Source organism: Dioscorea cayenensis, chromosome 12, assembly GCF_009730915.1.
Source record: "Dioscorea cayenensis subsp. rotundata cultivar TDr96_F1 chromosome 12, TDr96_F1_v2_PseudoChromosome.rev07_lg8_w22 25.fasta, whole genome shotgun sequence".
Taxonomy (NCBI): Eukaryota; Viridiplantae; Streptophyta; class Magnoliopsida; order Dioscoreales; family Dioscoreaceae; genus Dioscorea; species Dioscorea cayenensis.
In genome coordinates this window covers 14463338-14489013 of record NC_052482.1, presented here as the reverse complement: position 1 = coordinate 14489013, position 25676 = coordinate 14463338, and the positions used below count along the sequence as shown (strand labels likewise).

The 25676-nt window shown below is 33.6% G+C and overlaps 1 protein-coding gene across 1 annotated transcript; it reads right to left on the bottom strand.

Annotated features, from left to right (window-relative positions):
* Positions 1-14217: 14217 nt before the first annotated feature.
* Positions 14218-23571, bottom strand: LOC120273188 (flowering time control protein FY-like; the record flags this gene model as incomplete). The annotated part of the gene is made up of 10 exons (XM_039279825.1): positions 14218-14594; positions 14719-14973; positions 16590-17113; positions 17319-17407; positions 18442-18531; positions 18957-19035; positions 20887-20950; positions 23190-23277; positions 23346-23406; positions 23502-23571. Coding segments are annotated over 10 exons (1392 nt in total), but the record flags the coding sequence as incomplete, so codon positions are not given.
* Between the last annotated feature and the right edge of the window lie 2105 nt (positions 23572-25676).

Genomic DNA, 25676 nt, shown 5'->3' with positions numbered 1-25676 from the left:
GTTGATTATAATTCACTGCATGTTTGCTTATTGATTAATATGTTGATGTTGTAAGGAAGAGAATCTCCCACTCATTAGAACATCCATGTTTTGTTAAATCTATGCATGTGCTAAGAGATTAGTTATTTTTTAATTTCTGGATTAAGGTTTGATTATCCTTTAATAGGAGTTCTTGATCTTAAGATGAACATAGGAGGCTGGGGTGGAAGATATTCCATCTTAAGTTTTCAATGCTTCAGACCTAGTTGGTTCATCACTAGATAACTTTGCCATATTCGATCTCACATCCTCATTAATTGTTAAGGAATTCCCCATACGAGCACCCACTCCTTCTAATTGCACTTCACGATCCTCAATTGTATTTTAGTAATTAGTTTGTAAAAGTAGATTTAAGAAGCACCATAGACGTTAGGCTATTGATTAAGAGAAAAGGATGTAATAGGAGCCTCTCACCATTCCCTGAGGAATACGACCCTCGTGCTTACCAACAAGGTATTACTTGACGACCCATATACTTGAGGTGTCATGCACACCAAACCATTTGCGTGGTTGGCATGCATCAGCACACATGTGGTGGAGATATCGCCACAACATGTCATCCAAAAGATTCAAAGAGACGGGCTAGTAAGCAAGTAATTAACAAACTTTGAGATTATCCTCTATATGGAGCTATGGGCATACAACGGGATATACTGCATAACCATGGTATTCACCTTCAAGCTTGGATGAGTAAAGAGTTCTTGTGGCCGGTTCTTCATTGAAGTGATATACAAGCTATGATCCATTACTATGGTATGCAGGCAAAGTAGCGGAAACTAACATAGGTAGCGTCGTCAAAATTGATACGGATGGTGAGCAATTTAGGCATGGTTTCATTTTGTTTTTCGTGCTTGCCTTAATGGTTTCCAGAAGGGTTGTAGACCGTTGTTGTTCCTTGATGGAACTCATTTGAAGGATGGTAATGAAAGTTTCTTTCATTTAGCATTTACTATTGTGGACAATGAGATAGATGGGAATTGGATGTGGTTCATATATATCTACTTTGGGTGATGCATTATACAGTGAAGACAACAATGACAAGATCATTATGTTTACTTTCAGACAAGTTGCTGGGCCTTGTAAATTCTATCATAAAGGTATGCCCTTCCTCCCCACATGGTGACCGTCTACGCCATCTTCAAGCAAATTTTCTCAAAGCAAATAGCTGGCTAGGGAGGGCATTGAAAGATGAGTGATAGAGTCTGATTGCAAAGATTGTGTATGCCTACATGGTTTCCAAATTTGATGTTGCTACTAACCAACTCTTACACATGTTTGTATAAGTGCAAAATTAGTTGTCCGAAAAGTCAAATGTCACACATTGGAGCAATTATCTATTTAGAGGATATCGATGGGATAATGTACTCTAATATTGTTGAGCCCTTCAACACCTAGATTAGAGAGGCATGACACCTTCCTGTGTGTAACATATTCAACTCAATCAAGTGCATCCACTACCAATGTTTGTTGTCAAGATATGTCATACTAAATCTATATCAAATTTAATTGTTCTTTTCCAAATCAAAGTGATTCTTTATATAACTTTGTGTATACTTTATAGATTTACCTTTTTACATATCATTCCCTATTTGCAATATCTAATTCCTAATTATAACTATTGTAACTACACAATATCTACTATTCCTGTCTCGATATAGCTTAGCGTTGTTTACTTAGCTTGCTTTCCCTTCAGTATGCTTCTTTTCCATTTAGAAGTTAATGTTTATATTTTGTTCTATATACTAATTATGGTATGTTTAATGCTTACATTGTAGATTTAAGCTCATAAACATGATGTATAGTCGGTGTGAACAATGCCAAAATTGGGAACTCACCTTTTGTCATGCCCCTACGCGCGGGCCTTGGAACGCGACTATTGCCATGACAACCCGAGGAAGGATACCCCACCACTCTACCCTTGAGTCACCGCAAAGCTAAAAAAATCCCTGGAATAAACAATATTGCATAGAGTATACAGGACAGAAAGCTCAAAGGAACGCAAGGGAAGTACCATCAACATGACCCTTATAGTAAAGTTCAAGAAATGTACTGGTCATAAATACACCGAAATTTCCAAAAAAAGATAAACGATATACAAGTCATGCAACTAGAGTGACAAATACACTAGTTGATCCATGTACTTATACAGCGCAACATGTTCAAGAAAAAACATACATAAGACTAGAATTGATAAAAGTAACTAGAAAGATGCTCAGCACTCCATCCCGCAGCAATGCCACTAAATAATAAAGCCCAGGAATAGAAGGAAAGGGTGAGTAACCTAAGTCACTCAGTGAGTGGGTTAGCACAATTCTAAAAAAATACAAAAATAATCAATAAAAACTACAAAGCTAGGCTTTTACCATAATGCAAAAATATTATAACATATTAGCATATTACAGTATACACAAGTGTAAGAAAAAAATAGATAGCATAAAATAATCCCTTTCCTCAAATGAGGGTTTCAACATTCAAAACTCCTGAATAATAATACATGAGTTTTAAACCATAAAACATGTTGCTCATCATCAAAACAATTTACTTTCCAAATAATTTACTAGAGCTAGATCACTTCTCATGGTTACTTTGCCAAAAAATATAATTTCAAAAAGTACAAAGTTTGCATCTCAAGCAAACATGTAATAGTCTAGAAATCACTCTCAACTTTTGCTGTCTTGACTCTAACTCCCCGATGAGCATCCAATCAAGGTTCTACACCATCTTCTGAATTAGACAAAAAAATCAGCCGGTCTCTTCCAAACCACCTCCAAAGGTTGGCTGCGAAGACCGCCTACTGTAATAGGGACATCACCATCCAAATAATGTAAATACAAGCTTACCTCACACTGAGTCCATATCCAGAACATCAAATATAAAAAATAAATGTCATTCCCACAAATAGTAATGCTAAAAGCATTTGTACAAAACCAAAACCTCATAAATCATTTCAATTCAAAAATATAGATATAATCATATAAACATATTCAGTCAAACATCAAGAGTTTCCTATATGTCTCAATTGCAAAATAATTTATATCCAAACCATCAAAACATAGATTCAATATGATAAAATCCATGAAATGCTTTCAAATAGATTAATAGAAGCTTTTAAATAATATTTTAAGAGAATCATGAAAATCACAAATCAAACTTACCAACTCAGGCAACTAGCTCCCCAAATAGTGCTACTCCTCCACCGGCCCCTTGCCTCGAGCCGAGCCGTCACCACCTAACCAAGACACACACACCCCCAACCAACAAAAGAATGAGCAACAATGAAGACAAGAAGAGATGCATAAAACCCTAAACCTATATGCAATGCAATTCTAGTAGAGCCTTAAGTTGACTCAAGCTTGAGTCCAATAAATTACAAGGAATTTCTATGGAGATCAACTCCATTCTAAAGCAAGAAAATAAGAGAAAGAAGCAATGTTCATTGGTGCTATAATAATGCTATGGTATCCCCGATTTTAAACATAAAGAATGTCAATTGATTCAACAAGATTGAAGGAAAAAAAGTTACACAAAATATTCACACAAGCTCTTAGCATTAAATAAACAAGAATGACAAAGACCAAACTCACCAATTCAACAATCATAACATCCTAGATTTAGCAATCAAGAGATGAAATACAAAAGGAGGAAGAATTTAAGGATATAAGTTGCATCAGTGATCCTCTCTTCTCACAAACAAGAATGAAGCAACAATCAAGCTCCTCATGCTCATCCAAAAAAAACCATAGTTTCATTCTATCAAAGATGATGAACATTGAGCAGCACAAAGAAGGAGTTGAAGAACAATAGAAAACCATATCTTTCTAGCTTCATGGAATGAAAGGATGATGGAGGATCCACCAAACTCTAAGAGGAAAATAGAGGGACTCCAAAGGAGCTCTTATTCAAGGAGAAGTGAAGGAGAATGAGAAGAAAGAAAGAGAAGGAGAAATAAAAGGGTTTGCGGTGCAAAAAAATAACAAAAAACCCTCACTTCTACAATCTGGAAAGCTTCACATGGCCGTGTGAAATATCCACATGGTCTTGTGCCTTTTGGCCGATTGCTACAGTGTCGTGCTACAGTGCCTTATTTGTGTTGTTTTTGCTATAGTACCACCAACCCCAAAAAGCCACTAGGGTATTCACATAAGCGTGTGCCACTCCACATGTCCACACAGCTGTATGCCACTACCACCCATGTGCCTTTCTACCGAATTACTACAATACTCCTGCTATGGTATTTCGCAAAATCAGAAAGGTATGAGGGCATACACACGGGCATGTAATTGCCCATGTGGCCCGTGGAAATGCCACAAGGCCTCCTATATGGCCGTATATAAGCTCAAGATGACTCCTAGCCATGTATTCTGCAAAAGCACACGGAATAGACCATTCTACAACTACGAACTCTACTAAATACTCAAAGAAAACTACTACACATACACAAGGGTAGAAAAATAAAGTCGAACAAAATTCCTTAGCATCACACCTTTGCCTTATGATTCACAGAAGGATTGAAGAAATGATCGATGAAAGCATAACCCTAGTCATTGGCAACTCCAACAGGGAACAATTTGAAGTTATTGACCATCAGAGTAACACAGTCAACTTATGAGAAAAAACATGTTATTGTCAATAATGGGAGGTGTATGGGCTACCATGTAAACATGCTTGCACCGCAATCATGCAAATGGATACTAATGTTCATTGTTTCATTGATGTGTATCACACTCTCATAGCTTATGGGGCAATATATGAGAACCCAATATTCCCCATAGCAAACTAAGGCAAACCAAAGGATGATGCTCGGAACCTCCATCTTCGACCACCCATCTTGAAGAAATAACTAGGCCACTCAAAGCACCAGAGGATTGAGTCACAAGAATTCAATGATCGGGAGTTGCATGAAGTCATTGTCACGAAGTTGGCCATAACAACGTTGCCCGTAATGTTTTGGTTACAGACTAAGTAAAGTTTATTGAAACGTCTATAATCAAGATGTTAACTAAATATTAAACAACTTTAATGTTTTTTTAGCAACACCATCGATAAGCAAACATTTAAGACATCCTCCAAACACACTATCCTGATATTACTCAGTATTATTGGTCCCTGAATAACTAGATAACTTAGTAAATAGTTAATGTATTACCCAAATACATTGTTTCAATATTAAATAATGTTTCAATTTTGTATACACATCTATCGTAAAGTAAAATTTTGCAATAATTTGCGCCTACATTGTTTTCATATTAAATAGTCTTTTTGTTTTTTGAACTACTCGTTAAGGAAATACTCATCTATAGAAACTAATGCATACATTGGGTTTATAACTTACAATGCAATACTAATGAAATTAGATTCAGTCAGGTCCAAGAACTTACAAAGAATAAAAATTACTAGCAATATAAAAAGGAAAGGGTTCAACTACATCAACTTATGAAACATGATCACATTATCAAATATTAGACAATAAAATTATATGAAGCTATATGGTTTTCTAAGAAAAATGAACATGTATACAAAACAATGAGCAGCTTAACAAAAAATCAAATGGTTACTTCCCCACATAAAGATATATTACCATATTAAAGAATAAAGTAATTTTAGAAACTTAATAACAAAATGTTGGCCATTGACAATGTATTATGCATGGTTAAATCACCAATTATGGGATAACAACTTTTATAAATAATTCTTATCTGCCATATGTAAAACAATTGCTTACTTGGCTTCCCTCCAGAGAGTCGAGCAAGCTAGTCTAACCGGCTTGTTTCCTTAAAGCTATTTTGGTTATAACAAAAGAAAGAGTGGTTTTTTTTTCCAAAACTCATCTTCTTCCTAGTTCCTATTACCTCATAAAATTAAACATTAAGAGCAATAACACAACCCCTTACATATCCGGTCCTTGTTGTCTTCCCAGAGCACCTAACCTTCACTCGTGTGGTTGGACTGAGGACATCCTCCATGAGCCATTTGTGAGTCGCTTATGCCCATGCATATTGATCCAATTTCGATAGGTCATCTATATAGTATGCTAGCCACAAGGCACTAAACATGAGATGGTCGTGAAAAGTAGATTGTCCACGATGTACACCAATGGTAGCTTAATAAAACTTATCTCTTTGTTAGCTTCTCTCTTTTACTAATTTCATTATAGCCCTCTCACTAGGCAGTCTCTAGTATGATCAACTCCCTCATGAAGTACTCTTCCTCGAGTGTGCATTGTTCCTTTCTCCATTTGAAATCTATGGCATCGCCATCACAGCATAATTAGAGTATCAATGCTACATCCTCTGGCCTAAATCGCAAATAACTCTCACCCAGCTTGAATGTTTTAGTGCTTCCATCAGACACTTGCATAAGCATGTCTATACAGTATGTTCTTGTGTTATGGGCTCCAAATTCCATGAAATGGTTGAAAGGTGTCCATCATAGTATTTCCCAATGTCTACATGTCATCTTCTCTCTCAAATCTCTTATGGTAGACACGAGTGGTGCCAAATAACATTGTCCATTTACCAAATTCGCAGACTAGTTGGTCATCTTCCTTTTACTTGCACAAACAAAATATTTGATTTTAGTTCACACATTGCAAATGGTGCTAATTACATTATTGAAGCACTGAACAAAGCATTTGTCATGTCATTGCCAAAAATTAAATTGTAAACAACAAATGAGGAAAATAAACAAAGACTCTACAATTTCATATTATTGATTGTAAGTGTTTTACATTTATGTTGTACAAGAATGGGTAATTTTTACTGTGAAATGCTAAAAATAACTACAGTTGCATGAAACTAAAGGACATTCTAAATTCCATCATACCAAACCAAACATTTTTAGGTAGAAACTCCACGTTTACAACATTGTCATTCATTATCCGAGCTACAACACAATTACAACAAATGGAGATAGTATTAGGGATTAACATGCTCCACAAGTAGATTGCAGCTGTACAAATTGGAATTATATGTCTCTATTCTGAACATGAATATACCCATATGGCTTTATTGTTGAATATCTTGAGTAAAGACTGTGAAAATAAAAACAAATCCATGAAGAGTTGTTATTACTTACTCGAATTAGGGCACAAAAATATTATTTCACTAGGTATTGCACAATCTTGAACTAAAAATACATAATTGGTTGCTGACCTTGGATGGCATCTGGCCATCATACCTCCCGGCCTTAGGAGTATAGGGATGATGTTCTATAGGTACACGCTTTCTCTTCACCTTTCCTTAGTGTGATCTTTTCTTCCACTTTTTTCCTCTTCCCACTTTTTCAAACCACCATGCAAGCAACACCGGAAAAGTATATAACCACGGGGCATGAACTCTACTAAGGTCCTCCCTTCACGATCATGGAGGTGACAACTCCGGTGATCTCCTTCTCAGGCCAAGGCAATAGCTTTGAACTAATAGAGAATAAAGGTGATGGAATGGCATCCAAGGAAGTCTCTTAGGAGGCGAAAGGATGGGATGTGTTTTAACTGATGAACAAATTTGAAAAACTATACATTAACAAACTTTAAGAAGGGCAATATTGGAACTTCACCCACAAATTAACACCTCTAACCTGTTGTTGGACTATAAATTCCATTTCTTAAAAGGAAGGGACCTTTTGGGGATATGAAAAAGTCCAATAATTTTTTTATCAAGTGAGAAACTTGGAGGGATGATATGAACAATTCCTCTATAAAATATTCTCATCTAAACTGAATAAGTCACATCACTCCATATGCACACAGGGTAATGAGCATCTAACCCATGTAAAATGGCAGGGCATACATGGGTTATTTAAGTATACTATGTGCTTTCATCTTACACTTGGATTTAATTCCCCGTCACTCTAGCAAGGGACCCTTAGTGCCAATATTCCATAAGGATGTTCCTATTTAAATATTTCTTTACTTAAACTATAAAATGTATTATCTTGTTTCATGAACAACAACCACTTATATACATTACACCAACATTGGGCTAGCCCAATGGATAAAGTATTTGCTCTCACATAGCGCATGGCGAGTAAAAGTGATGGGGTCCAACTATGCACAGGGTACCATATATCCCCAAAGTTAGAGATGGCAATTTGTACCCTACTCGACGGATATACTCGTACCTATACACAATCAAAGATGGTATTACACTCTTTGACCGAGACAGTACGGGATGTACCCGCGTATAGATATATATACCCTCTATATATATATATATATATTTATTAAGCTAAACATTTACCCATAATTTACCTAAGATCCATTTTTATGGTGATTAATTTTAAAATAATACTTTAAATTTTCTCTTAATATATTATTTTAGATTTTATTTAATTTTTATATTTATATTTGATAGAGCATAATATTATCAAAATTGAATTTGTGGATTTATATTAAAAATCATAATTAAATTAAAAAAATAAACATTATTAAACATTATCCGAGTCAAGTAGGCTTTCCTTTTTACATAAAATTATTTCATGAAATTTCCATTCATGATTTTTTAATTATTATTATTATTTAAATTTAATTTGGTAATTTAAACGGGTAAGCGAGTAAGGATAAGGGTATGATTTTTTTTCTCTTGAGGGTAGGGGTTAAGGGTACGGGTAAGGGTTTTGATATACCCTACCCATACCCTACCAATGGCATCTCTATCCGAGGCTTGCAACTCAATCCTCATACCACCGGGTGAGGGCACACATTCAAATGTTCAATTCCCAGTTTTACGCATATCTCTACTATTGTGCTTGTCTTATTTATCAATTTATATACATACACACATTACAAAATTAATCTTTTTACAAATAAAAGAATGGTAAAAAAACGTGATTTTTAACATTAAGGTTTTTAAATGGATGGAAAATTTAAATTCTCTCTTCTATTCTGAAGATTTCGTGTATGTGAGTAAATACCTACAGATATTTACATATAGAAATAGTTAATAAATTTAATTGCGTGTACGTGGTAGGAATCTAATTGTTCCATATGACATCTTGCCGAGTTAATAAATTTTTTGAGGATCATTAAGCCACCATAACTGATGCACCTATGCACTGTCTGTCTCTTGATACCCCATTATGAAATGGCGCTTGTCACCTTTGTCCAAAAAAAAAATTGTTGACGTTCCAAGTTCAGTCAACATATTTTGATAAATGCGTATGCATTTATTGTAATTTAAGACCTAGTTAACCAATATTTAATAAAACCACTCCACCTTGCAATCGTGTGAAATGATTTGTATAAATCTCAATCTCTTATATTTTCAATCTGTTTATACTTTTAAAAATTTAAAGATGGATGACTTGGTAATATAATTTCCTAAATAGTCATCTTATTTTTAAAATTTATTTTTTTAATCACTCTATTTTAAATTATGATTATTTAGTTTCTCAATTATTTTAAATGAGTCTTGTCATTAAGTGTCACCATATTTATTGATGTAAAAAGAATCATTTCACTCCTAGTCCCAAATGCAAGCTAGACAATATAAGCACAAGTCCGGTGACCGGTAAAATGGGGATAATTTTATAATTTTATTTTAATTTATATTTAATAAACTTAAAACTTTTTTTAAAGAATTGAAAGAAACAATTGGGCCAATTATGAACAAAAGATTAATTTATTAAAGAGTCTGACTTAAAAGTAGGGATAATTTTATAATTTTTTAATTTAGATTTAATAAATTTTAAAAAAATTGGAGAATTGAAAGAGCAGGATTACCCTCTAAACAATTGGGTCAATTTTTTTAAAATGAAAATACTCTTTTAATTCTTTTTTAATACGAACAAAAAAATTAATTTATCTAAACACTTTAAAATATTCTTTTAGAAAAAAAGTACTCTATGAGTCAATTCAAACCAACTCAGAAAATATAATACTAAGTTTTTGAGGGGTTTATTTCAAAAAAGCTTTGACCGTTTTATTTTATCATTATCATTTTCTGTTTTTCAAATATATAAAGCTCAGTCATGAACGAAGAACTATTTCTACATCAAGTCTTGTTCCAATTTCTCAAGCTTTGGGGCATCACTTCCATTGATTTTTTTTGGGGGAAATCAGCGAATTTGGGATGGCAATGAGATGGAGTTTGGCAATCTACTTCATGGGGATGGTGTGGATGGCCTTGAATGGCTGGGTTTCTGCTTGTTTGATCGTAGCTGATGAGATTGCTCGCTCTTTTAGGGCTGGTGACGTTGGTCCTCTTCATCTTGGATGATTTCTTCTTCATCAATGCATTTAGGTAGCTATCCTTCCTCTTATTGTCTGGATGAATTTAATTTTGTTGGTTCTTTTGCTTTGGAAAAATAAATAAATTCTGTTTGGTGAACTTAATTTGATGCTGTGTGCACAGGTTGTGTTCTCTTTGCCAATGAATGTAATTTATCCACTTTTTCAAAAAAAAATAAAAAATGTTGTCTGCACAGCTATGGTTTGCAATTCTTGTATTTTAGGTTTGTATTTGTTGTTTTGATTGAAAAATTGTGATCTTTTTTTTTTTCTTATTAGAAGAATGCAGGCTTATTTAGATTGAATGAAATGAGGAATTTTGGGTATTGTAAATGGCATAGAACGCTTTTGGACGTGAGAAAGGTTTGATTTTTGCTGTGTTTTAGTTGTTAAATTCTGCTTCCAAGTTGGAAGTTGTGCACTTGAGAGGAATATATCTCAATTTTAAGAATTACTTGTGAGGATGATAATTTCCTTCTTTTTTTATTTCTTTTTTGTGTGTGTTTTCATGATAATGTTTTTCCATTGGAATATCATTTATCATTTGATCATGCACATTTAAGTTTAATTTTCAAATGGAAATGTTGAATGGTAGCAAGAGAGGATTTGCTCATTTTCTCACTCAAATTTAGGTTGGTTGGTTGTGGAAATTTCAGTTGGTGAATTAACAGCTAAGGCCAAATGTTGTAGATAAGAAGATGATTTGAAGATGATTTGATTCTCTGGACAATGTCAAGTGTCTATTTCATTCCTTTGTAAGGTAACACAATTCTTCTTACATCACCTGCTCTTCCTATTCGATTGACGGGCAGGAATACAAATGGTCCACATGTAAACTGTGTCTCTATTAAACAAGCTATGTGACAACTTTAGGAGGTTTGTGGACCATTGATTGAATATCCACTTATTGAATTGGCGTAAGGCATTCTGATGCAATGTGTATGTATGTATGTATCTGATGTGTAGATCTGTTTATTTATCTTGTAAGAAACGCACACTTCAGTCAATTTCATGTAGAATATTATAAGTACAAGGGACAGTTGCTCTTTGTTAATGAGTAGAAAAACTTTGAAATATACAGACACTAGTTGAATCATGGAGTTGCAGTATAAACAGAGTAAGATGACAATCAAGGAAATATCTCTTCATGTTTTACTCTTCTTACTTTATCAGAGAGCTAAAATAAGCATTAGTGGTGATATTATTGCAGAAGGAATCAGAAAGTGTTTGTTTAGTTGAATTTCTACTTTTACTGTTAGTTGAACCTTTTGACTTCAAAAAATTTGTAATTTGATTTGTCTTAGATTGACATGTACATGCTTTTACAAAATTCTCAGTGTATTCCTAACAAGTTGCAAATTTGTACAGTGTTTAACTTTGACAATGCCCATTTTTCCAGGACCATTAGACAATTCATAGAATGCAAACCTCAAGTTCGTCAAGATATCTGTAAGATAGCACAGTGGTGAAGAGAAGTACGAATCAACACCACTTCATGTACACCTATTTTGCTTAAAATGTAAATCTCTAATAGAGAAATCAAATTGTGTGCATTTTTCAATTTTCATTGAGATCTTTCGGCTTCTTTGCCCGGAGAGGATCGTATTGCTGAATGTCCAAGGTGCATTCACAGTATGCTGAATTTGTACTGATTTGGTATGCTTGGTCGAGAGAATCTAGTTTGCTCTTGGAGGATAAGGGAGGAGATCAACCAAGTTTAAGTAGACTCCAATGAAGCCTAAACCTGGCCTTAAGAGTACATCCCTGCACAAGGACAATGGTCTGGCAAATGCCTAGCAACTTATAAACAACTCAAGTGGTCTATTGGTAGTCAGGTCCTCGTTAAAACTCTTCATAAGTGTTGAGAGTTCGAATTATGAGTGAGGGTATATTTTTTTGGAGTGTGAATAGTAGTTGCGTGTGAGTGGTTTCAATAGCCACGTGTGTGGATCCTGCTCCCATTTACTATGGCGAGATTTTATGCATACATTTATCCTTTTTAGCTGCTTACCCGCTCATCTTTAACAGCTAAAAAAACTTACAAACAGCTTAATCCTGGCCTTTCTCTACTTCACCACGGCCTAGATATTCATCAATGGTTAAATGAAGCAGGCACCCACATGGGTTTAATGCTTTGATTTTGTTTAAGCTCTTGTTGATCTCTTTCTCTTTGGGTTGGTCAGCTAATTCTTAGCACCTCTATCCAAAAATTAAAAATAAACAAAAAAAAAAAAGATAGTTTGTTTATTTGAATATTTTATTTTCTATTTCTTATATATTCTTCTCTCTCTCCCGCCTCGCCCACCCGTAATTCCTTATTTTAGCTTCCACACATGATAATATTATATCCCAAATTAAAACTTTTATAAAACACCGAGCATATTATTTTCTTCAATAAAATTGGGTCCATATTTACTGCATCAGTCATGATTTCACATTACTTGTGAATTTACAAAAATTAGATACAAGTTTTCCTTTTAATTATTTAACGCATCTATTTCTATGTTCATTTGTTGTAATTTTTTAGATTTTTATTAGTTGTTTTTAAGAAATATTGAACTAGTTTGAGACACCACTCCCTAGTGAAACCAGTTAATCATTTTATTTATTTATTTATTTATTTATTTATTTATTTCCATCTGCCTGAAAATTTAAGTCATGTATAGGTTAAATCATCAAAAAAATAATAATAATAATGTTTCAGTTTAGCACTAGAAAGCCAAACATCATTTATGAGAATGGACCAATGAACGAAATAAAAAATATGACTGAAAATATATAAATATCATAATAATGTGTGCTATAGACATTCACAAGCTTTTATAAAGATTGGATTATTTCTAACTGACAAAGATACCATAAATATTTTGAAATTAGTGAATATATTAAAAAAATATATCATAATGACCCTCAAGCTTTTATGAAGACTGGATTATATCTAACTAACAAAGATACCATAATAGGCCAAAATTTAAGATGATAATTGAAGTTGGAGATATTTATAATGCTAGGCATTTTTCTCCGACTTCGTATCGGAGTTTTTAAAATTTTGTGAAGAGTTTTAAAGTAATATTATATATAAAATAATATAATTAAATAACTCATACCATAAAAACTATTTTATACTTTCGATTTCAAAAGTCTTGATATTTATTGCATAAATAATTAAATGTAATTAATGTTTTTCAATTATTAATATTATAACATAAATAAAAACTTAAATATTGTAAAAATAAATAAATTTTTTCTTTAAAACACTCTCGAAGTGGATCATACATCTATTTTAATAATAGGTAGAGATAGTAATAATAAAATTTATGACAAGTAATTGTGCTCACTCTCATGAACACCAACTTTTCCATTCAATACCTCCTTGTAATTAAATGACTTGGATGAAAAAACCATTATGAACCTAGTAGCCTGGTAGGACAAAAACTATTAATAAAGAGTTCTTCACATTATACACAAGTTGATGAGATGTAAGCATACAGTGCACTCTAAACCTATGCATATTATTTCACATTCTTATTAATCATATATTTTACTCATCTTACTTGCAACAATTTTTATAAGTTGGTTTACTACTGTCTAAACATTTTTTAGCTTTCACTATTTGATAGGAGCATTAGTTGATATTTGAAAATATATTCATAGGTTTTTGTTTTAAAATAAGAAAAATGAGATTTCATAAATAATGCAAAAACAATAAAACAGCTCTCCAAAGTAAAAATAGCCCTCTGCAACAGACCATGCATTTGCTCACAGCAATCAACATCAAGCTGACTGCTATTTGTCACATACATCAGACCTAATTCCAAATGTCTCTATCCATAATGCAGACCAAAGCAAGATAGAAAGCATTCAAGCAAACCCTAAATGATCAAGTACAAAGTTTGCAATCAAATCCATGTTCTCAGAAAAAACCAAAGCCTGCATTCAAGGGCTCACGCAGCTAAACAGTAATAAGTCCTTTTCCAATGAAAAAAAGAACCATCTATTTTACAACCAGGAAATATTGCTCAAATAAATTTTTTTTTTTAAAAAAAAAAGAAAGAGTGCATTTAGTACTACTGTTTCTGAATTTAACCTAATAATAATACTAATGCGGTAATCTCACACGTTAGCATATCAGCCAAGTAAGTCATATCACTGCAGTTATATTTCGAACTGAGACATTGGCATTACGGAGAATCATAGTTAAGCAATCAATCACTCTAGTTTTCAGCAATTTGGCACTCTGACTGTTGCAAACCAAGTACTATTGTGGTGCAGAGCCATGCTGCGGTGGTGGTGGCGGAATTCCGATATTTCCTCCCGGTCCCATTGCAGGCTGCAACCATGAATTTAAAAGTTCAAGTGAGATAGATACCAACTGGCAATTTGACATGGGAAACATTTTTCATATATATAAAACACTAAAGTTGGGAGCAGTAGGAAATGAATCTATCAAAAACCTGGTAAGTGTTGAGTCCTGGAACTTGAGACATTGGAACAGTATGCGGCCGATTAAATAGACCAGTCATCGGAAAGTTTTGCCCCCCGCTTGCAACACCCAAAGGGCCCTGCATGTTTGCTATTCCAGTTGGAAAACCACCAACATTTGGTTGGATATTGCTACCAGGCACAGCCCCTGTCTGCATCTGATTGAGACCAATCATATGCCCTTGTTGCATCGGAGATATCATTGGATTCGAAGAACCTTGCATCACCTGAACCAGAAACAAAATGCACTGGCTGATTCCCAAGCAAACAAAATAATAATGAATAACTATAACCTTGCATCAAATGAATGCCCTACAATGTTATGTATAGTATACTACTCCATGTTCAGATATTCTGAGAACAATCAGATATCAATCATGTCTAGTTGATTCTACATCCATGAAATACTATGACGTGTATAACAGATGCCCCATTATTTTCAGGTCACTATCTGTAGGTTTGAAATATGATAACCAACATGCATTACGCAATAGCCAGTTTTTTGGACATGATGTATACTAGTTTTGAATACTATAGAAAATATGCATCATGAAATACTATAGAAAAAATACTCCACGGACAAGTATATTGCAGACTAAATGATTTAATCTTATATGCTTGGAGTAATAAAGCCATTGGATATGATCCTAATTCGCGCTGTTAATAAATCAAGCTATATGTGAGCAGCTTGGTATTTCAAACTTCCACACCAGGCTTTGAAGTAATTTCAAGCTGAGTGAGGCTGATCGAGCTTAGCTTGATAACTCGGAATATATCAATATATTATAAATTTTTTATATTTTTATAATATAATATTATTATAAAATGTGTTATCATACAGACAATATAATTTATATTATTTATCTTTAGAAAATCAAGCTATAAATGAGGCTTTAATTTCAAATTAAATCAAGTGGGATTTGAATTCTTGTAAATAAATCAATTATTTTTAATTTTGAGTTATACTAACCCAGGCTTGAGCTTCCGAAATTAAAATCAAGCCAAGTGCATAAAAACGTTTTTGAGTTAATTTCAAGGTCGAATTGAGCTTAAGCTCGAGCTACTCAATCTCAAGAGCTTGATCTAGCACAACCAGATCAAGCTTGGCTTTTTACATCACTAATCATAATTATTCAATTTACAATTAAAGTAATGCCTAGTCAGAGAATTCAAAATTGTTGCATGCCTTAGACCAAAAAAAAAATCAGAATGCCATAAATGGTTCAAGATACCATAGCTGGGAAATTGGTCAGGCAATACAGATAAGAAGATTTTATACCAAAATTTTTGAAGCCCAGACGTAATATTATTACAGTAAGGCAGGTAAGAGTAGAGATTGTGCCATCATGACTCCAATGTTTTCTTATAGTTCACTCGCTAGAACAAATATTTACTAGTGTCCTTGAACACTTAGAGCAGAAAAAACTGAATTCTCTATACTCACTACAGTTTATTAAAACAAGTAAAATACTTGGTACATAACCTTAACAAAGACACATAGTAAAGGAATTAAAGGAATTTAAAAAATTATGAAGTAAAACAAGCAGACCAAGCACAGCAGATTGCAGTAATCATCAAGCTAAAAAAATCACCCTTTGAACAAGTATCCCCAATAATAAGCAAACTCTTGACAAAACAGACCAATGTCACAGGAAGGAGCAGGTCAAAGTCAATCCCCAGAACTTCAGAACCAGCAAGCTCAAAATCTCCCTTAGAAGAGCCCAAAATTTTGCATAGCACAATAATTATTAGCTTATGATAACTAACATACTTGGAAAATAATCCTAAAATCTGTTGATTGAGATAAATAGACATGATCATGAGATAAGGATGAAGAAAATACCATCTGATTTGGCAAAGAAAGGGGCATTGACACAGACATAGATGATGGAATACCCACAGATCCAAGCGGTTGCAGCTGTGGTAAAGGAGGACGAGGTAGGTGAGGATGAGGAAGCATCGTCAAGTGTGAGGGAGGCTGAAGTTGAGGCAAATTTTGAGGGGGCAATGGCAGTGAGACTGTTTGCTGGGAAAATGGCTGATTCTGCTGTTGTTGAGATGGAACTTGCTGAGGGATTTGCAGGTACGGTTGCTGCTGGCTAGCTGCCAAAAGAGAAGGATGGGGACCTGGCGGAAGAGGTGGTGCTCCCATAGGCAAAACACCTGGCGGAGGTTGCCTTAGTTCTCCTTGATCAGAAGAACCATCAAGCGATTGGACAGACAATGGAACTGCAACTCCTACACCAGGAATAGTTCCTTCATTCCGAGTTAGTCCACCAGCAAATGGTCCAGGAGTTGGTGGAGGTTCAGGAGCTTGGAAACCACTCCCAACACGATTGGCAATCATAGGATTCTGATCACCAAAGCCTAAGAAAACAAACAAAGAAGGAAATAATGAACATATGCATTCTTATACATTTCTTTACCACACCAAAAGGGTATACGATTTTGCCAGACAACAACCATAAAAAGATCCTTAAGAATACCATAACAAAGCAGATGGAGGAAAAGGTCATGACACAGGATCCCAAAAAATAAATAAATGAAAAAGCCAACTGTAAAATGGCTCAACCTTGACTTTGAGCAATACTGTATTTATCACGGGAAGTATCTCCAGGTCTATTTCTGCACCAAAACCTTGTAGTGTGATCGTTGCTACCACTGCAAAAAGAAGAACACTATAACAATGATCGAAATGTAAGAATGTATGATGTATAAGCAGGATGTAGTGAAAAATAAATCAGGAAATAATATTTGCCATATTTTGACCATAACGGACTACAAAAACAACACATCAATTGAGAACAATGATGCACATTAGCCTAGCAGACCCATAAACAGCACATCCGCACAATCACCAACATCAAGTGGCATGGCCAAAATGTAAACATTAGGGACTTAAACCAGAACGTCAACCAGTATCAGACTATCCTTCATTTTTACCTCTTAGCACTTGCCAGTCACATAAACCAAGAATAGTGATAAATGCAACTAAACTTTTACTTTCACATTATGTCTGCCAAGTTGGACTGATATAAACAGAATACTAGTGATAACTGAGGAAAGCAACGAGTGATTTGATAATTCATCATGACAAAATATTTCAAATTGCAAAACACTTCAACAGATGGCAAGCATCACTTGACAAACATGCATGAGAAAAGCAAAAATTGCACTAATAAATAAAAAAGCAGATTTAGCACCCCACGCACATTCATATCAGCATTGCCCATCTAGAAATGGTGTTTGTAACTCAGTGAACTCGCTTGAATTATTCATCAAGTGCTCAATGTGGACAAGAATGATACAGAACAAGTATCTAATGAGTATGAGACCACAAAATTACATAAGTACACAATAACTTTAGGAGTAGATTGCTTCTTTATCTCATTTTCCACTAACATGTATATGAGACCTTTTTATTACACACTGAAAATAACATAAATATAGTTGATATCGTGAAGGGACATTTTATAAACATGAATATGGTATAAAATGTTAAACTACAAATTTAGTCATCAATTCAGTTTAAAATAATACCAGCACATACTAAAGTAATAGCAATAGCTGCAGGCAAAAAGATGGGATACAACAGATGGCTTGGCCAGCAATAACCATAAACAGGTTTCATCCAGACAGAATACAGAGATAATTGATATTCCAAAATAATTTTAGCAACTGAACAACTCAAATACCTGCAAAGTAAATAGCCAATTGGGTGCCAAGCAAGGTCCCACACACTATTATCATGCGCACCATGCACTTCAACCTGAGGGGTTTCATGCCTGCAAGACAATAGTTGATGAATAAGAGATACAAGATAAAACTGCAACAGCTGGTTCAATTACGAAAAAGAATCACAAAAGATGAGTTGTATGCAGACAGAACTTATTTATGGCAAACAGATATATGTTCACCATATTCTTTATGCATGTGTGCTAATCTGTTAGAAGATTCAATATTTGCAAGGACCACTAATATATAGTACCATACACTTGGTTGGCAACATTGAATAAGGGACGCAAATCTACAGCAAATAATTGCATACACTACCCACAACACGGATAAATTCCAAACACAACTTTACCAAACAAAAGACCAGACAAAGTAAATTCCTTTCACAGGGTGTATTTAGGGAGAAAACTAAATAAATGCAGAAGCAAATGTTTGTAAAAAGAATGTAAAAGGAACTCTGGTTAAAAGGAATTACCCAACAAGCCAATGAAAGATGGATCCATCAAAACTCCCACTAGTGAAGTACTCTTCATGAAATGGATGCCAAGCCAGTGCTAGCAAAACAACATAGTATGCCACAATTTAGTACTTGATACTGTAAAGTTAATTGAAAGGAGGCTCATTATGTTATAAGGCGATATGGATTATTAGAAAGGAAAAACAAATAATACAAGTTGCGTCAACTAATAGCATAACAAAACTTTGTGAACTTAGACATCATTAATATGCCATGGGTTAAAAATTAGAAAACAAAATAATTTATTCACAATGATGTATTCCAATTCATTGCTGAGTTCCATTCTAATAAAAAGGCATTTTAAAAGGAAAAGCACACTCTACATTAAGTGCAAGTTCAAAAACATGAATGTCATATTAACTAATTTAACAGGACAGAAAAGTTGTACATCTTAGTGCAACTTTGCTCCTACATATCAGAAAGCAAAAAAAATTATTTACATTGACATATTCCAATTCAGTTGCTGAGTTTCATTTTAAACAAAAGGCATTTGGAATGAAATTTAACCTCCACCCATTAGCTGCTCCAACAGTAATAAACGGACCACATATTTAGTTACCTTCCCACCCTTCATATGCTTTGATATATCAATTTCAGTATTAGCCAAAGTATACCATTTCAGCTAATTGAAACTCACTGAAATACACAAACAAATTTCTTAAGAAACTTAGAATAATATGTGTGTGTGTGTGTGTGTGTGAGAGTGAGAGAGAGAGAGAGAGAGAGAGAAGTGAGGTAACAACCGCTAATATTGCTAATCGCTAATTAGTGATAACAATTAACAAGTAAGATGATACATATTAATCACAATTTCAATGCGTAATTGAATAACAATCAATAGTATTGAATAACAATTTTTTTCCTTTTTGATAAAGTGGATAAACCACTAGAATAACAAAATTGAAAACTAATATAAAATATAAAATTATACATCAATCATTAACAAACCACTCAGTGACTCATTCATACTAACTTCACCAAGCAATTAATTGGCAGTTGCTACCATATTGTCAATGCAGCCTCATTTGTAGTTAGTTGAACGCTGTGAATTATTATCATATTCATGAGTTACTTATCCAGTAATACAAGTTCATAATTTTAGTGAACGTAGCTATAACTAATTCAGATGACAAATATAGAGTGTATTATTCTAACAAACAACTTTGTAAGAGTAATAAAGCAAAATTTTAACTTTTACCAGAAAATGCATATGAAACCATTTAAATTTAGTTATTTACAATAAATTTTACCTGCATTAATTTTCATAATAATAGAGAAAAACATGTCCTCAAAATGTTAGTTAGGTCCCTTTTGTTAAAATTAAATGGAGAGGGAACATCCTTACCTTCTCAAATACTCACAAATGAGAAGCTAGGGACATCACCTAACCATCTTAATGATTAACAAATTGTTAGGTACAAAACCCAGGATTGAGCACAGTATATGAGCAAGCATGGCACCACAGGTTTGTGTACGATTATTTTTGTATGCACGATATTACCAAGAATCCACCAGACATGCTACCAATTTGTAGCCCATTCAGCAAAGCAAGATTTGACACCAATTTCCAACAAAATTTGAGGCAATTAGACCAAAATTAGAATAGGCCCACAAGTTCAAATCAGATTAACAGAAACAAAGCCAATTTAGTTCTGAATTCTGATTTAATCTTAAACTCATGGTGACTAAGATGGTAAGCATGACACAAAACAAAGAACAAATGTAACTATAATCAATCTTCAGAAGATGATATAATTAAATTATCATGGAGCAATTACACTTCTAAAGAAATTATTTATATGTAGGTTACTTTGTGGGCAATGAAATTTCCACTGAGGCAGGACTGCACGTGCACAGACAATATAAATCAAAAGAACCAGAGTCTTACCGGTCACATCCTTGCTATGTCCACGAAATGATTCAAGCTCTTTCATGGTTCTGATGTCATAAAGCTGAAAAGGAACAGGACAAAAGATGATATAAGGCTGCAAAAGTATTATATGCTTTAATTTATTAAGGATTATTAAGAGTTCCCTTCCACAGTACTAGTCTATTAATTAAAAGAAGAATTGCTGAATCAGAAGGCTTCCAGAACTAGTTGTCATAGGTACTGATAACAACTACAAACACAGATATTACTGCCCCAAGCAATGGACTGTATTCTGTGCGTATAAGTTGCCTCCATGAACAGTTCTTGTAAATCAAAGTTTCTTATCCTCATGATTTGGTAAAATGAAGTGATCTCTGCAGTTCCTCAAGTATGAATCAAATTTCCCCGCATCTAATATCGCTACCTTGCTCTAAGATCTTATTCTTACTATAAGAAAAAGAAATTAACTCGGCAAACTCTTTACAGTTGAGCAGAAAATTTTTACTACCATATGATTATACAATACAATCCCAACTTCCAATTCAGCAATCCAAATGTTACACATCTACTTTCTTTTGCAATATTTCATAGACAATTTAATGTGAAATCAAGAACAAAAACATCCAAAATTTCCTAGTTTAAACCCAACACAATCTATCACTGGTTTTAAGCAAGTAAAAAAATGTTAAAAAGATAACTCTATTATTTATTTGTGAGCAATCTAAATTTTCCTTGGAAGCCACATATCCAAAGGGAAGTTGCTTGATAGATTTATGCCTCTATTTTGGAAACTACTTTTTCATGCTTCCCCACTGACTCAACCAGAGCTTTACCACTAAGGGAGTGTTTGGTCTCACTAAGATTGGAGTGGAGTGAGTGGGAGTGGGAGGAGCGAATTAAGCCTTTGTTTGAGATGATCATGAGTGGGAGTGAGAGGGAGTGGATGAGGAGTGAGTAGAGGGAGCAGCAATCCCCCAAAATGGGGATTGCTCCACCTCTCCATCACTCCTTGGGGATAATGACCAATTTGCCCTTTTATTTAATAATTAAAATAATAATTAATTAATTAATTTTAACAATAATTATTAATTAAATAATAATAATTTAATTAAATATAATAATTAAGTTGATAATTTAATAATAATTAATAATTAAAATGAAATAATAATAACTAATAATTATAGTTAAATATTTATTTATAATAATTAATTGATTATATTTCTTCATTAATTAATTATTTATTATAGTTAATTAATTAATAATTGATTATTTTTAAAAAAATATAATTAATTATCAATTTGATATAGTTATTTATTATAGTTAATTAATTATAATGATACTAACAAAAATTTGAAATATTTATTTATAACAATTAATTTATCAATTTACATAATATCTCATTTGATAAAGGGCATAAATGTCATCTTATCATATTTACCTTCTTTACTTTTCCCATTCCCAATAAATTACACCTCCAAAACCTATCAACCAAACACATTCTTCATTCTCACCCTACTCCACTCCCTTCATCTCACTCCTATTCCACCCCTCCCCCAATCCACTCCTGACAACCAAACACTCCCTAAATATAAGGGAACCATGTGATTAAAATACTAAAACTACAATGTATTCATTATTTCTTATCCTCTTCAAATCCAATTCAATGGCAAGTCATGTAAACTCAACCGTAAGGTAATGTTTATAAGATTTCAAGAAAAATAAAATAAAATCAGTTACACTATACTAGTGTAATTAATACTGTAAAGGTTTACTCGGAGTCCAGTCAAAATTTGGTTAACTACAAAAGAAAGGGATAGAATTCAATCACATCATTATGGTCCATAATACAAGGAGAGCTTACAGAAGACAATGAGAACAATGAATCACATGAGAAGATCAGTTAGTTTATGAAACTCAACCTATTCAATTATAGGTCCACCATGTACCAAGGCATAGTAAAGAAACATACATGTTGAGCTATAATTATGAGTTAATAACGGTAAAAAATAAAATCAACCCGTTTCCCCCTGTGCCTAAAGACCAACAAACTTGGCCAGAAAACCAAACCATATATACAAGAAACAATCATAAAGCAGCAAGTCATAGAATTTCTGGGGGGAAAAATAACAGACGGTAGAGATGCACCATTACAAATAGACTGACCCAAATTTCAACTTGTAGGGCCATAAATGACAAAGTGAGCATGCTTTCATTTGGCCAATAGTTATAGTGCATGACTGAAAATTTTGACTAAATGGGTTGCAAATGCAGTTAATAAATCGACAATATATTTTGGACTGAGCAAGGGAAAAAAAACCTACCTTTATGATCTGATCCTTAGAAGAGGTCAATACCCAGTTTCCATTTTGATTCCATTTAACACACAGTACAGTATTTTTGTGGCCATGACTGCACATAGAACATGTTAATATACTATATTATATAAACAGAAACAGGGAATAATTGACTAGTCTTACAATGAGCACAGCTCTGTCCCAGATTTTGCATCCCATAACTTTACAAGGTTATCTTTCCCACCTAATACACAACATTCAAAAGAAAAATTATCATAAATGCAACGAAAGAAAAACCCTACCAATCTGAAAACAAAAGAAGGGAGGTACACAAGGAACCTGAAACAAGAAGCGATTTGGTCGGGTGCCAATCAACACTCTTTACATCCCAACCATGGCCTGTCTGATTTTAAGGCACGTAAAACAGATTCAGGTTAACTCAGGCAAGATAGAATACCCAACTGCTTCATGATGGGAATCAAAAGAAAACAATAGGGAATTTATTGATAGAGGAATCAATGAATACCAAAGCACAGCCTGTAATTCGGAAGGCAGGCCAACCTCTCTAATTCCCAACTACTTCTAAGAACAAAAAGAATAAACTTAACATAACCTTCTCTGACTCCTTGACCTCTTATTTATACTTGCACCCTAGAAACAAAAATTACTAATCTACCCTTAACAAACTCCTTAATCCTTGACTGACTCCTTCCTTCCTTTGCATTTGCGAATACAGGTCAGGCCTAACACTTCACTTCCTCAACAAATGGTCTATACCTTGGAATATATTTAGTAATTTAAGAAAATGGTCACTTCTAAAATATTAGAACTGAAACAAATCCCTCCAATAAAACATACTTAATGAAGTTCATACCATCCAAGAAATTTCAAACTCACATCATAGATATAAAATCTCCAATCACAGGTTTAGCCATATAGTGCAAAAACAGACATATAAATCACGCGTTTAGAAAATTAACATTTCTTCTAGAAAATAAGCATCAAAACAAACATGATGTCATAAACAGTAAGACAATTACTATATCAATTTGATCAACAATGAGGAATGCTATAAACATTAAGAAGGTCATGTGCAGAAGAGATAATAATACATGTCAACAGACACGAGCAGATTAACTTCTTAACAAAAGGTGGAAGCCTGCAGTAATCCATGCAGCTGATATGATATATTCATAATATGGTCAATGGTGACTCCAAAATATACAATTGATCAGTTAAATAATGCATTACATTGTCAGCCAAATAACAATTCCAATGTCAGTATTTTCATTTTGCATATTAGAACTAAAACTGTTATTCCATTGAATCTGATCAGGATGCCCAAGCATGCATAATCCTTACAAGCATATGCCAAGTTACTGGTTACTGTCCTGCCAGGCTGCCACTGAATAACTATATAACTGAAAAAACTCACCTATATATGAAGGATCACACAAGTTTATTCAAAAATTTAAAAGGAAAAAAACTAAATAAACCCGATAAACCCACCAAGCAAAAACACAAAAATAAGGTTCTGTCAAACTCCATTAGCTTGAACAAAAAATAGAATGAAATTTTCATATTTAACACAGAGAGACTGCTCTCATGTTACCTTACAAAAGTTAAAAGAGAACATAAGAGATAACTCCCCAAAAAGTGAAAGAGAATTTTGTTCCCCCACAACAGGCTTGCTAACTTTCAACATAGAATAATAGGCCAATCATACATTAATATACATATATATCTAAATGGAAAGACAACAAGAAAAAGAGCCAATTTTAATCCTAAGATCTATTAAGCATGTTGACAAATGAAAAGTTTATACATTTCCTTTTTGGTAGAGAATATATTTAATTTTTCCATCTGCCTTTGCAACAATCAGGATATCAAATGGGGTATTTTATGAGCCTTTTATTAAGCTGACTTGATTACGTCGTAATTAACTCAATATATAGCATAACTTGAGAGAAAATATCAATTTATCAATTCTTGACCACACTCCTGACTCTGACCAAACCTAGGGCATTATTTTGTGCCAAAGCTCAGGTACAAAAGAACAGATTCATCAATAAAAGTGAATATTGTAATATATTTTGCCAATCTGACAATAACTTAGTGAGTCTTGTTTGGAGTTGGCTTGTGCCAATATAGTAAGCTAAATAAATGAAAGGCTAACGAATAAATATATCCAATCAGCCATTCATTGTTTATTACATTTAATTTTGTAAACCTTTCATATTCATCATACTGCTTAAGTTTCATTTTACCCATTGCAGATATCAAGGAATTTTCTCATATTGATTAACTTACAAAAATTTCATATAATTAAAATTCCATCCTCACATTATGACCTCTGACCATCTTAATGCCTTAGCTTTCACTAAATTAGTATTTAATATAAAGCTTACACTTGCATTGATCAATAATATCTCAAAAGTTTTCAAGATACCATTCATTTCAAAATGCAAATAGAGCTTGCATTGTAGCAAGCTTTGAAGAAACAAAAAATGGGAT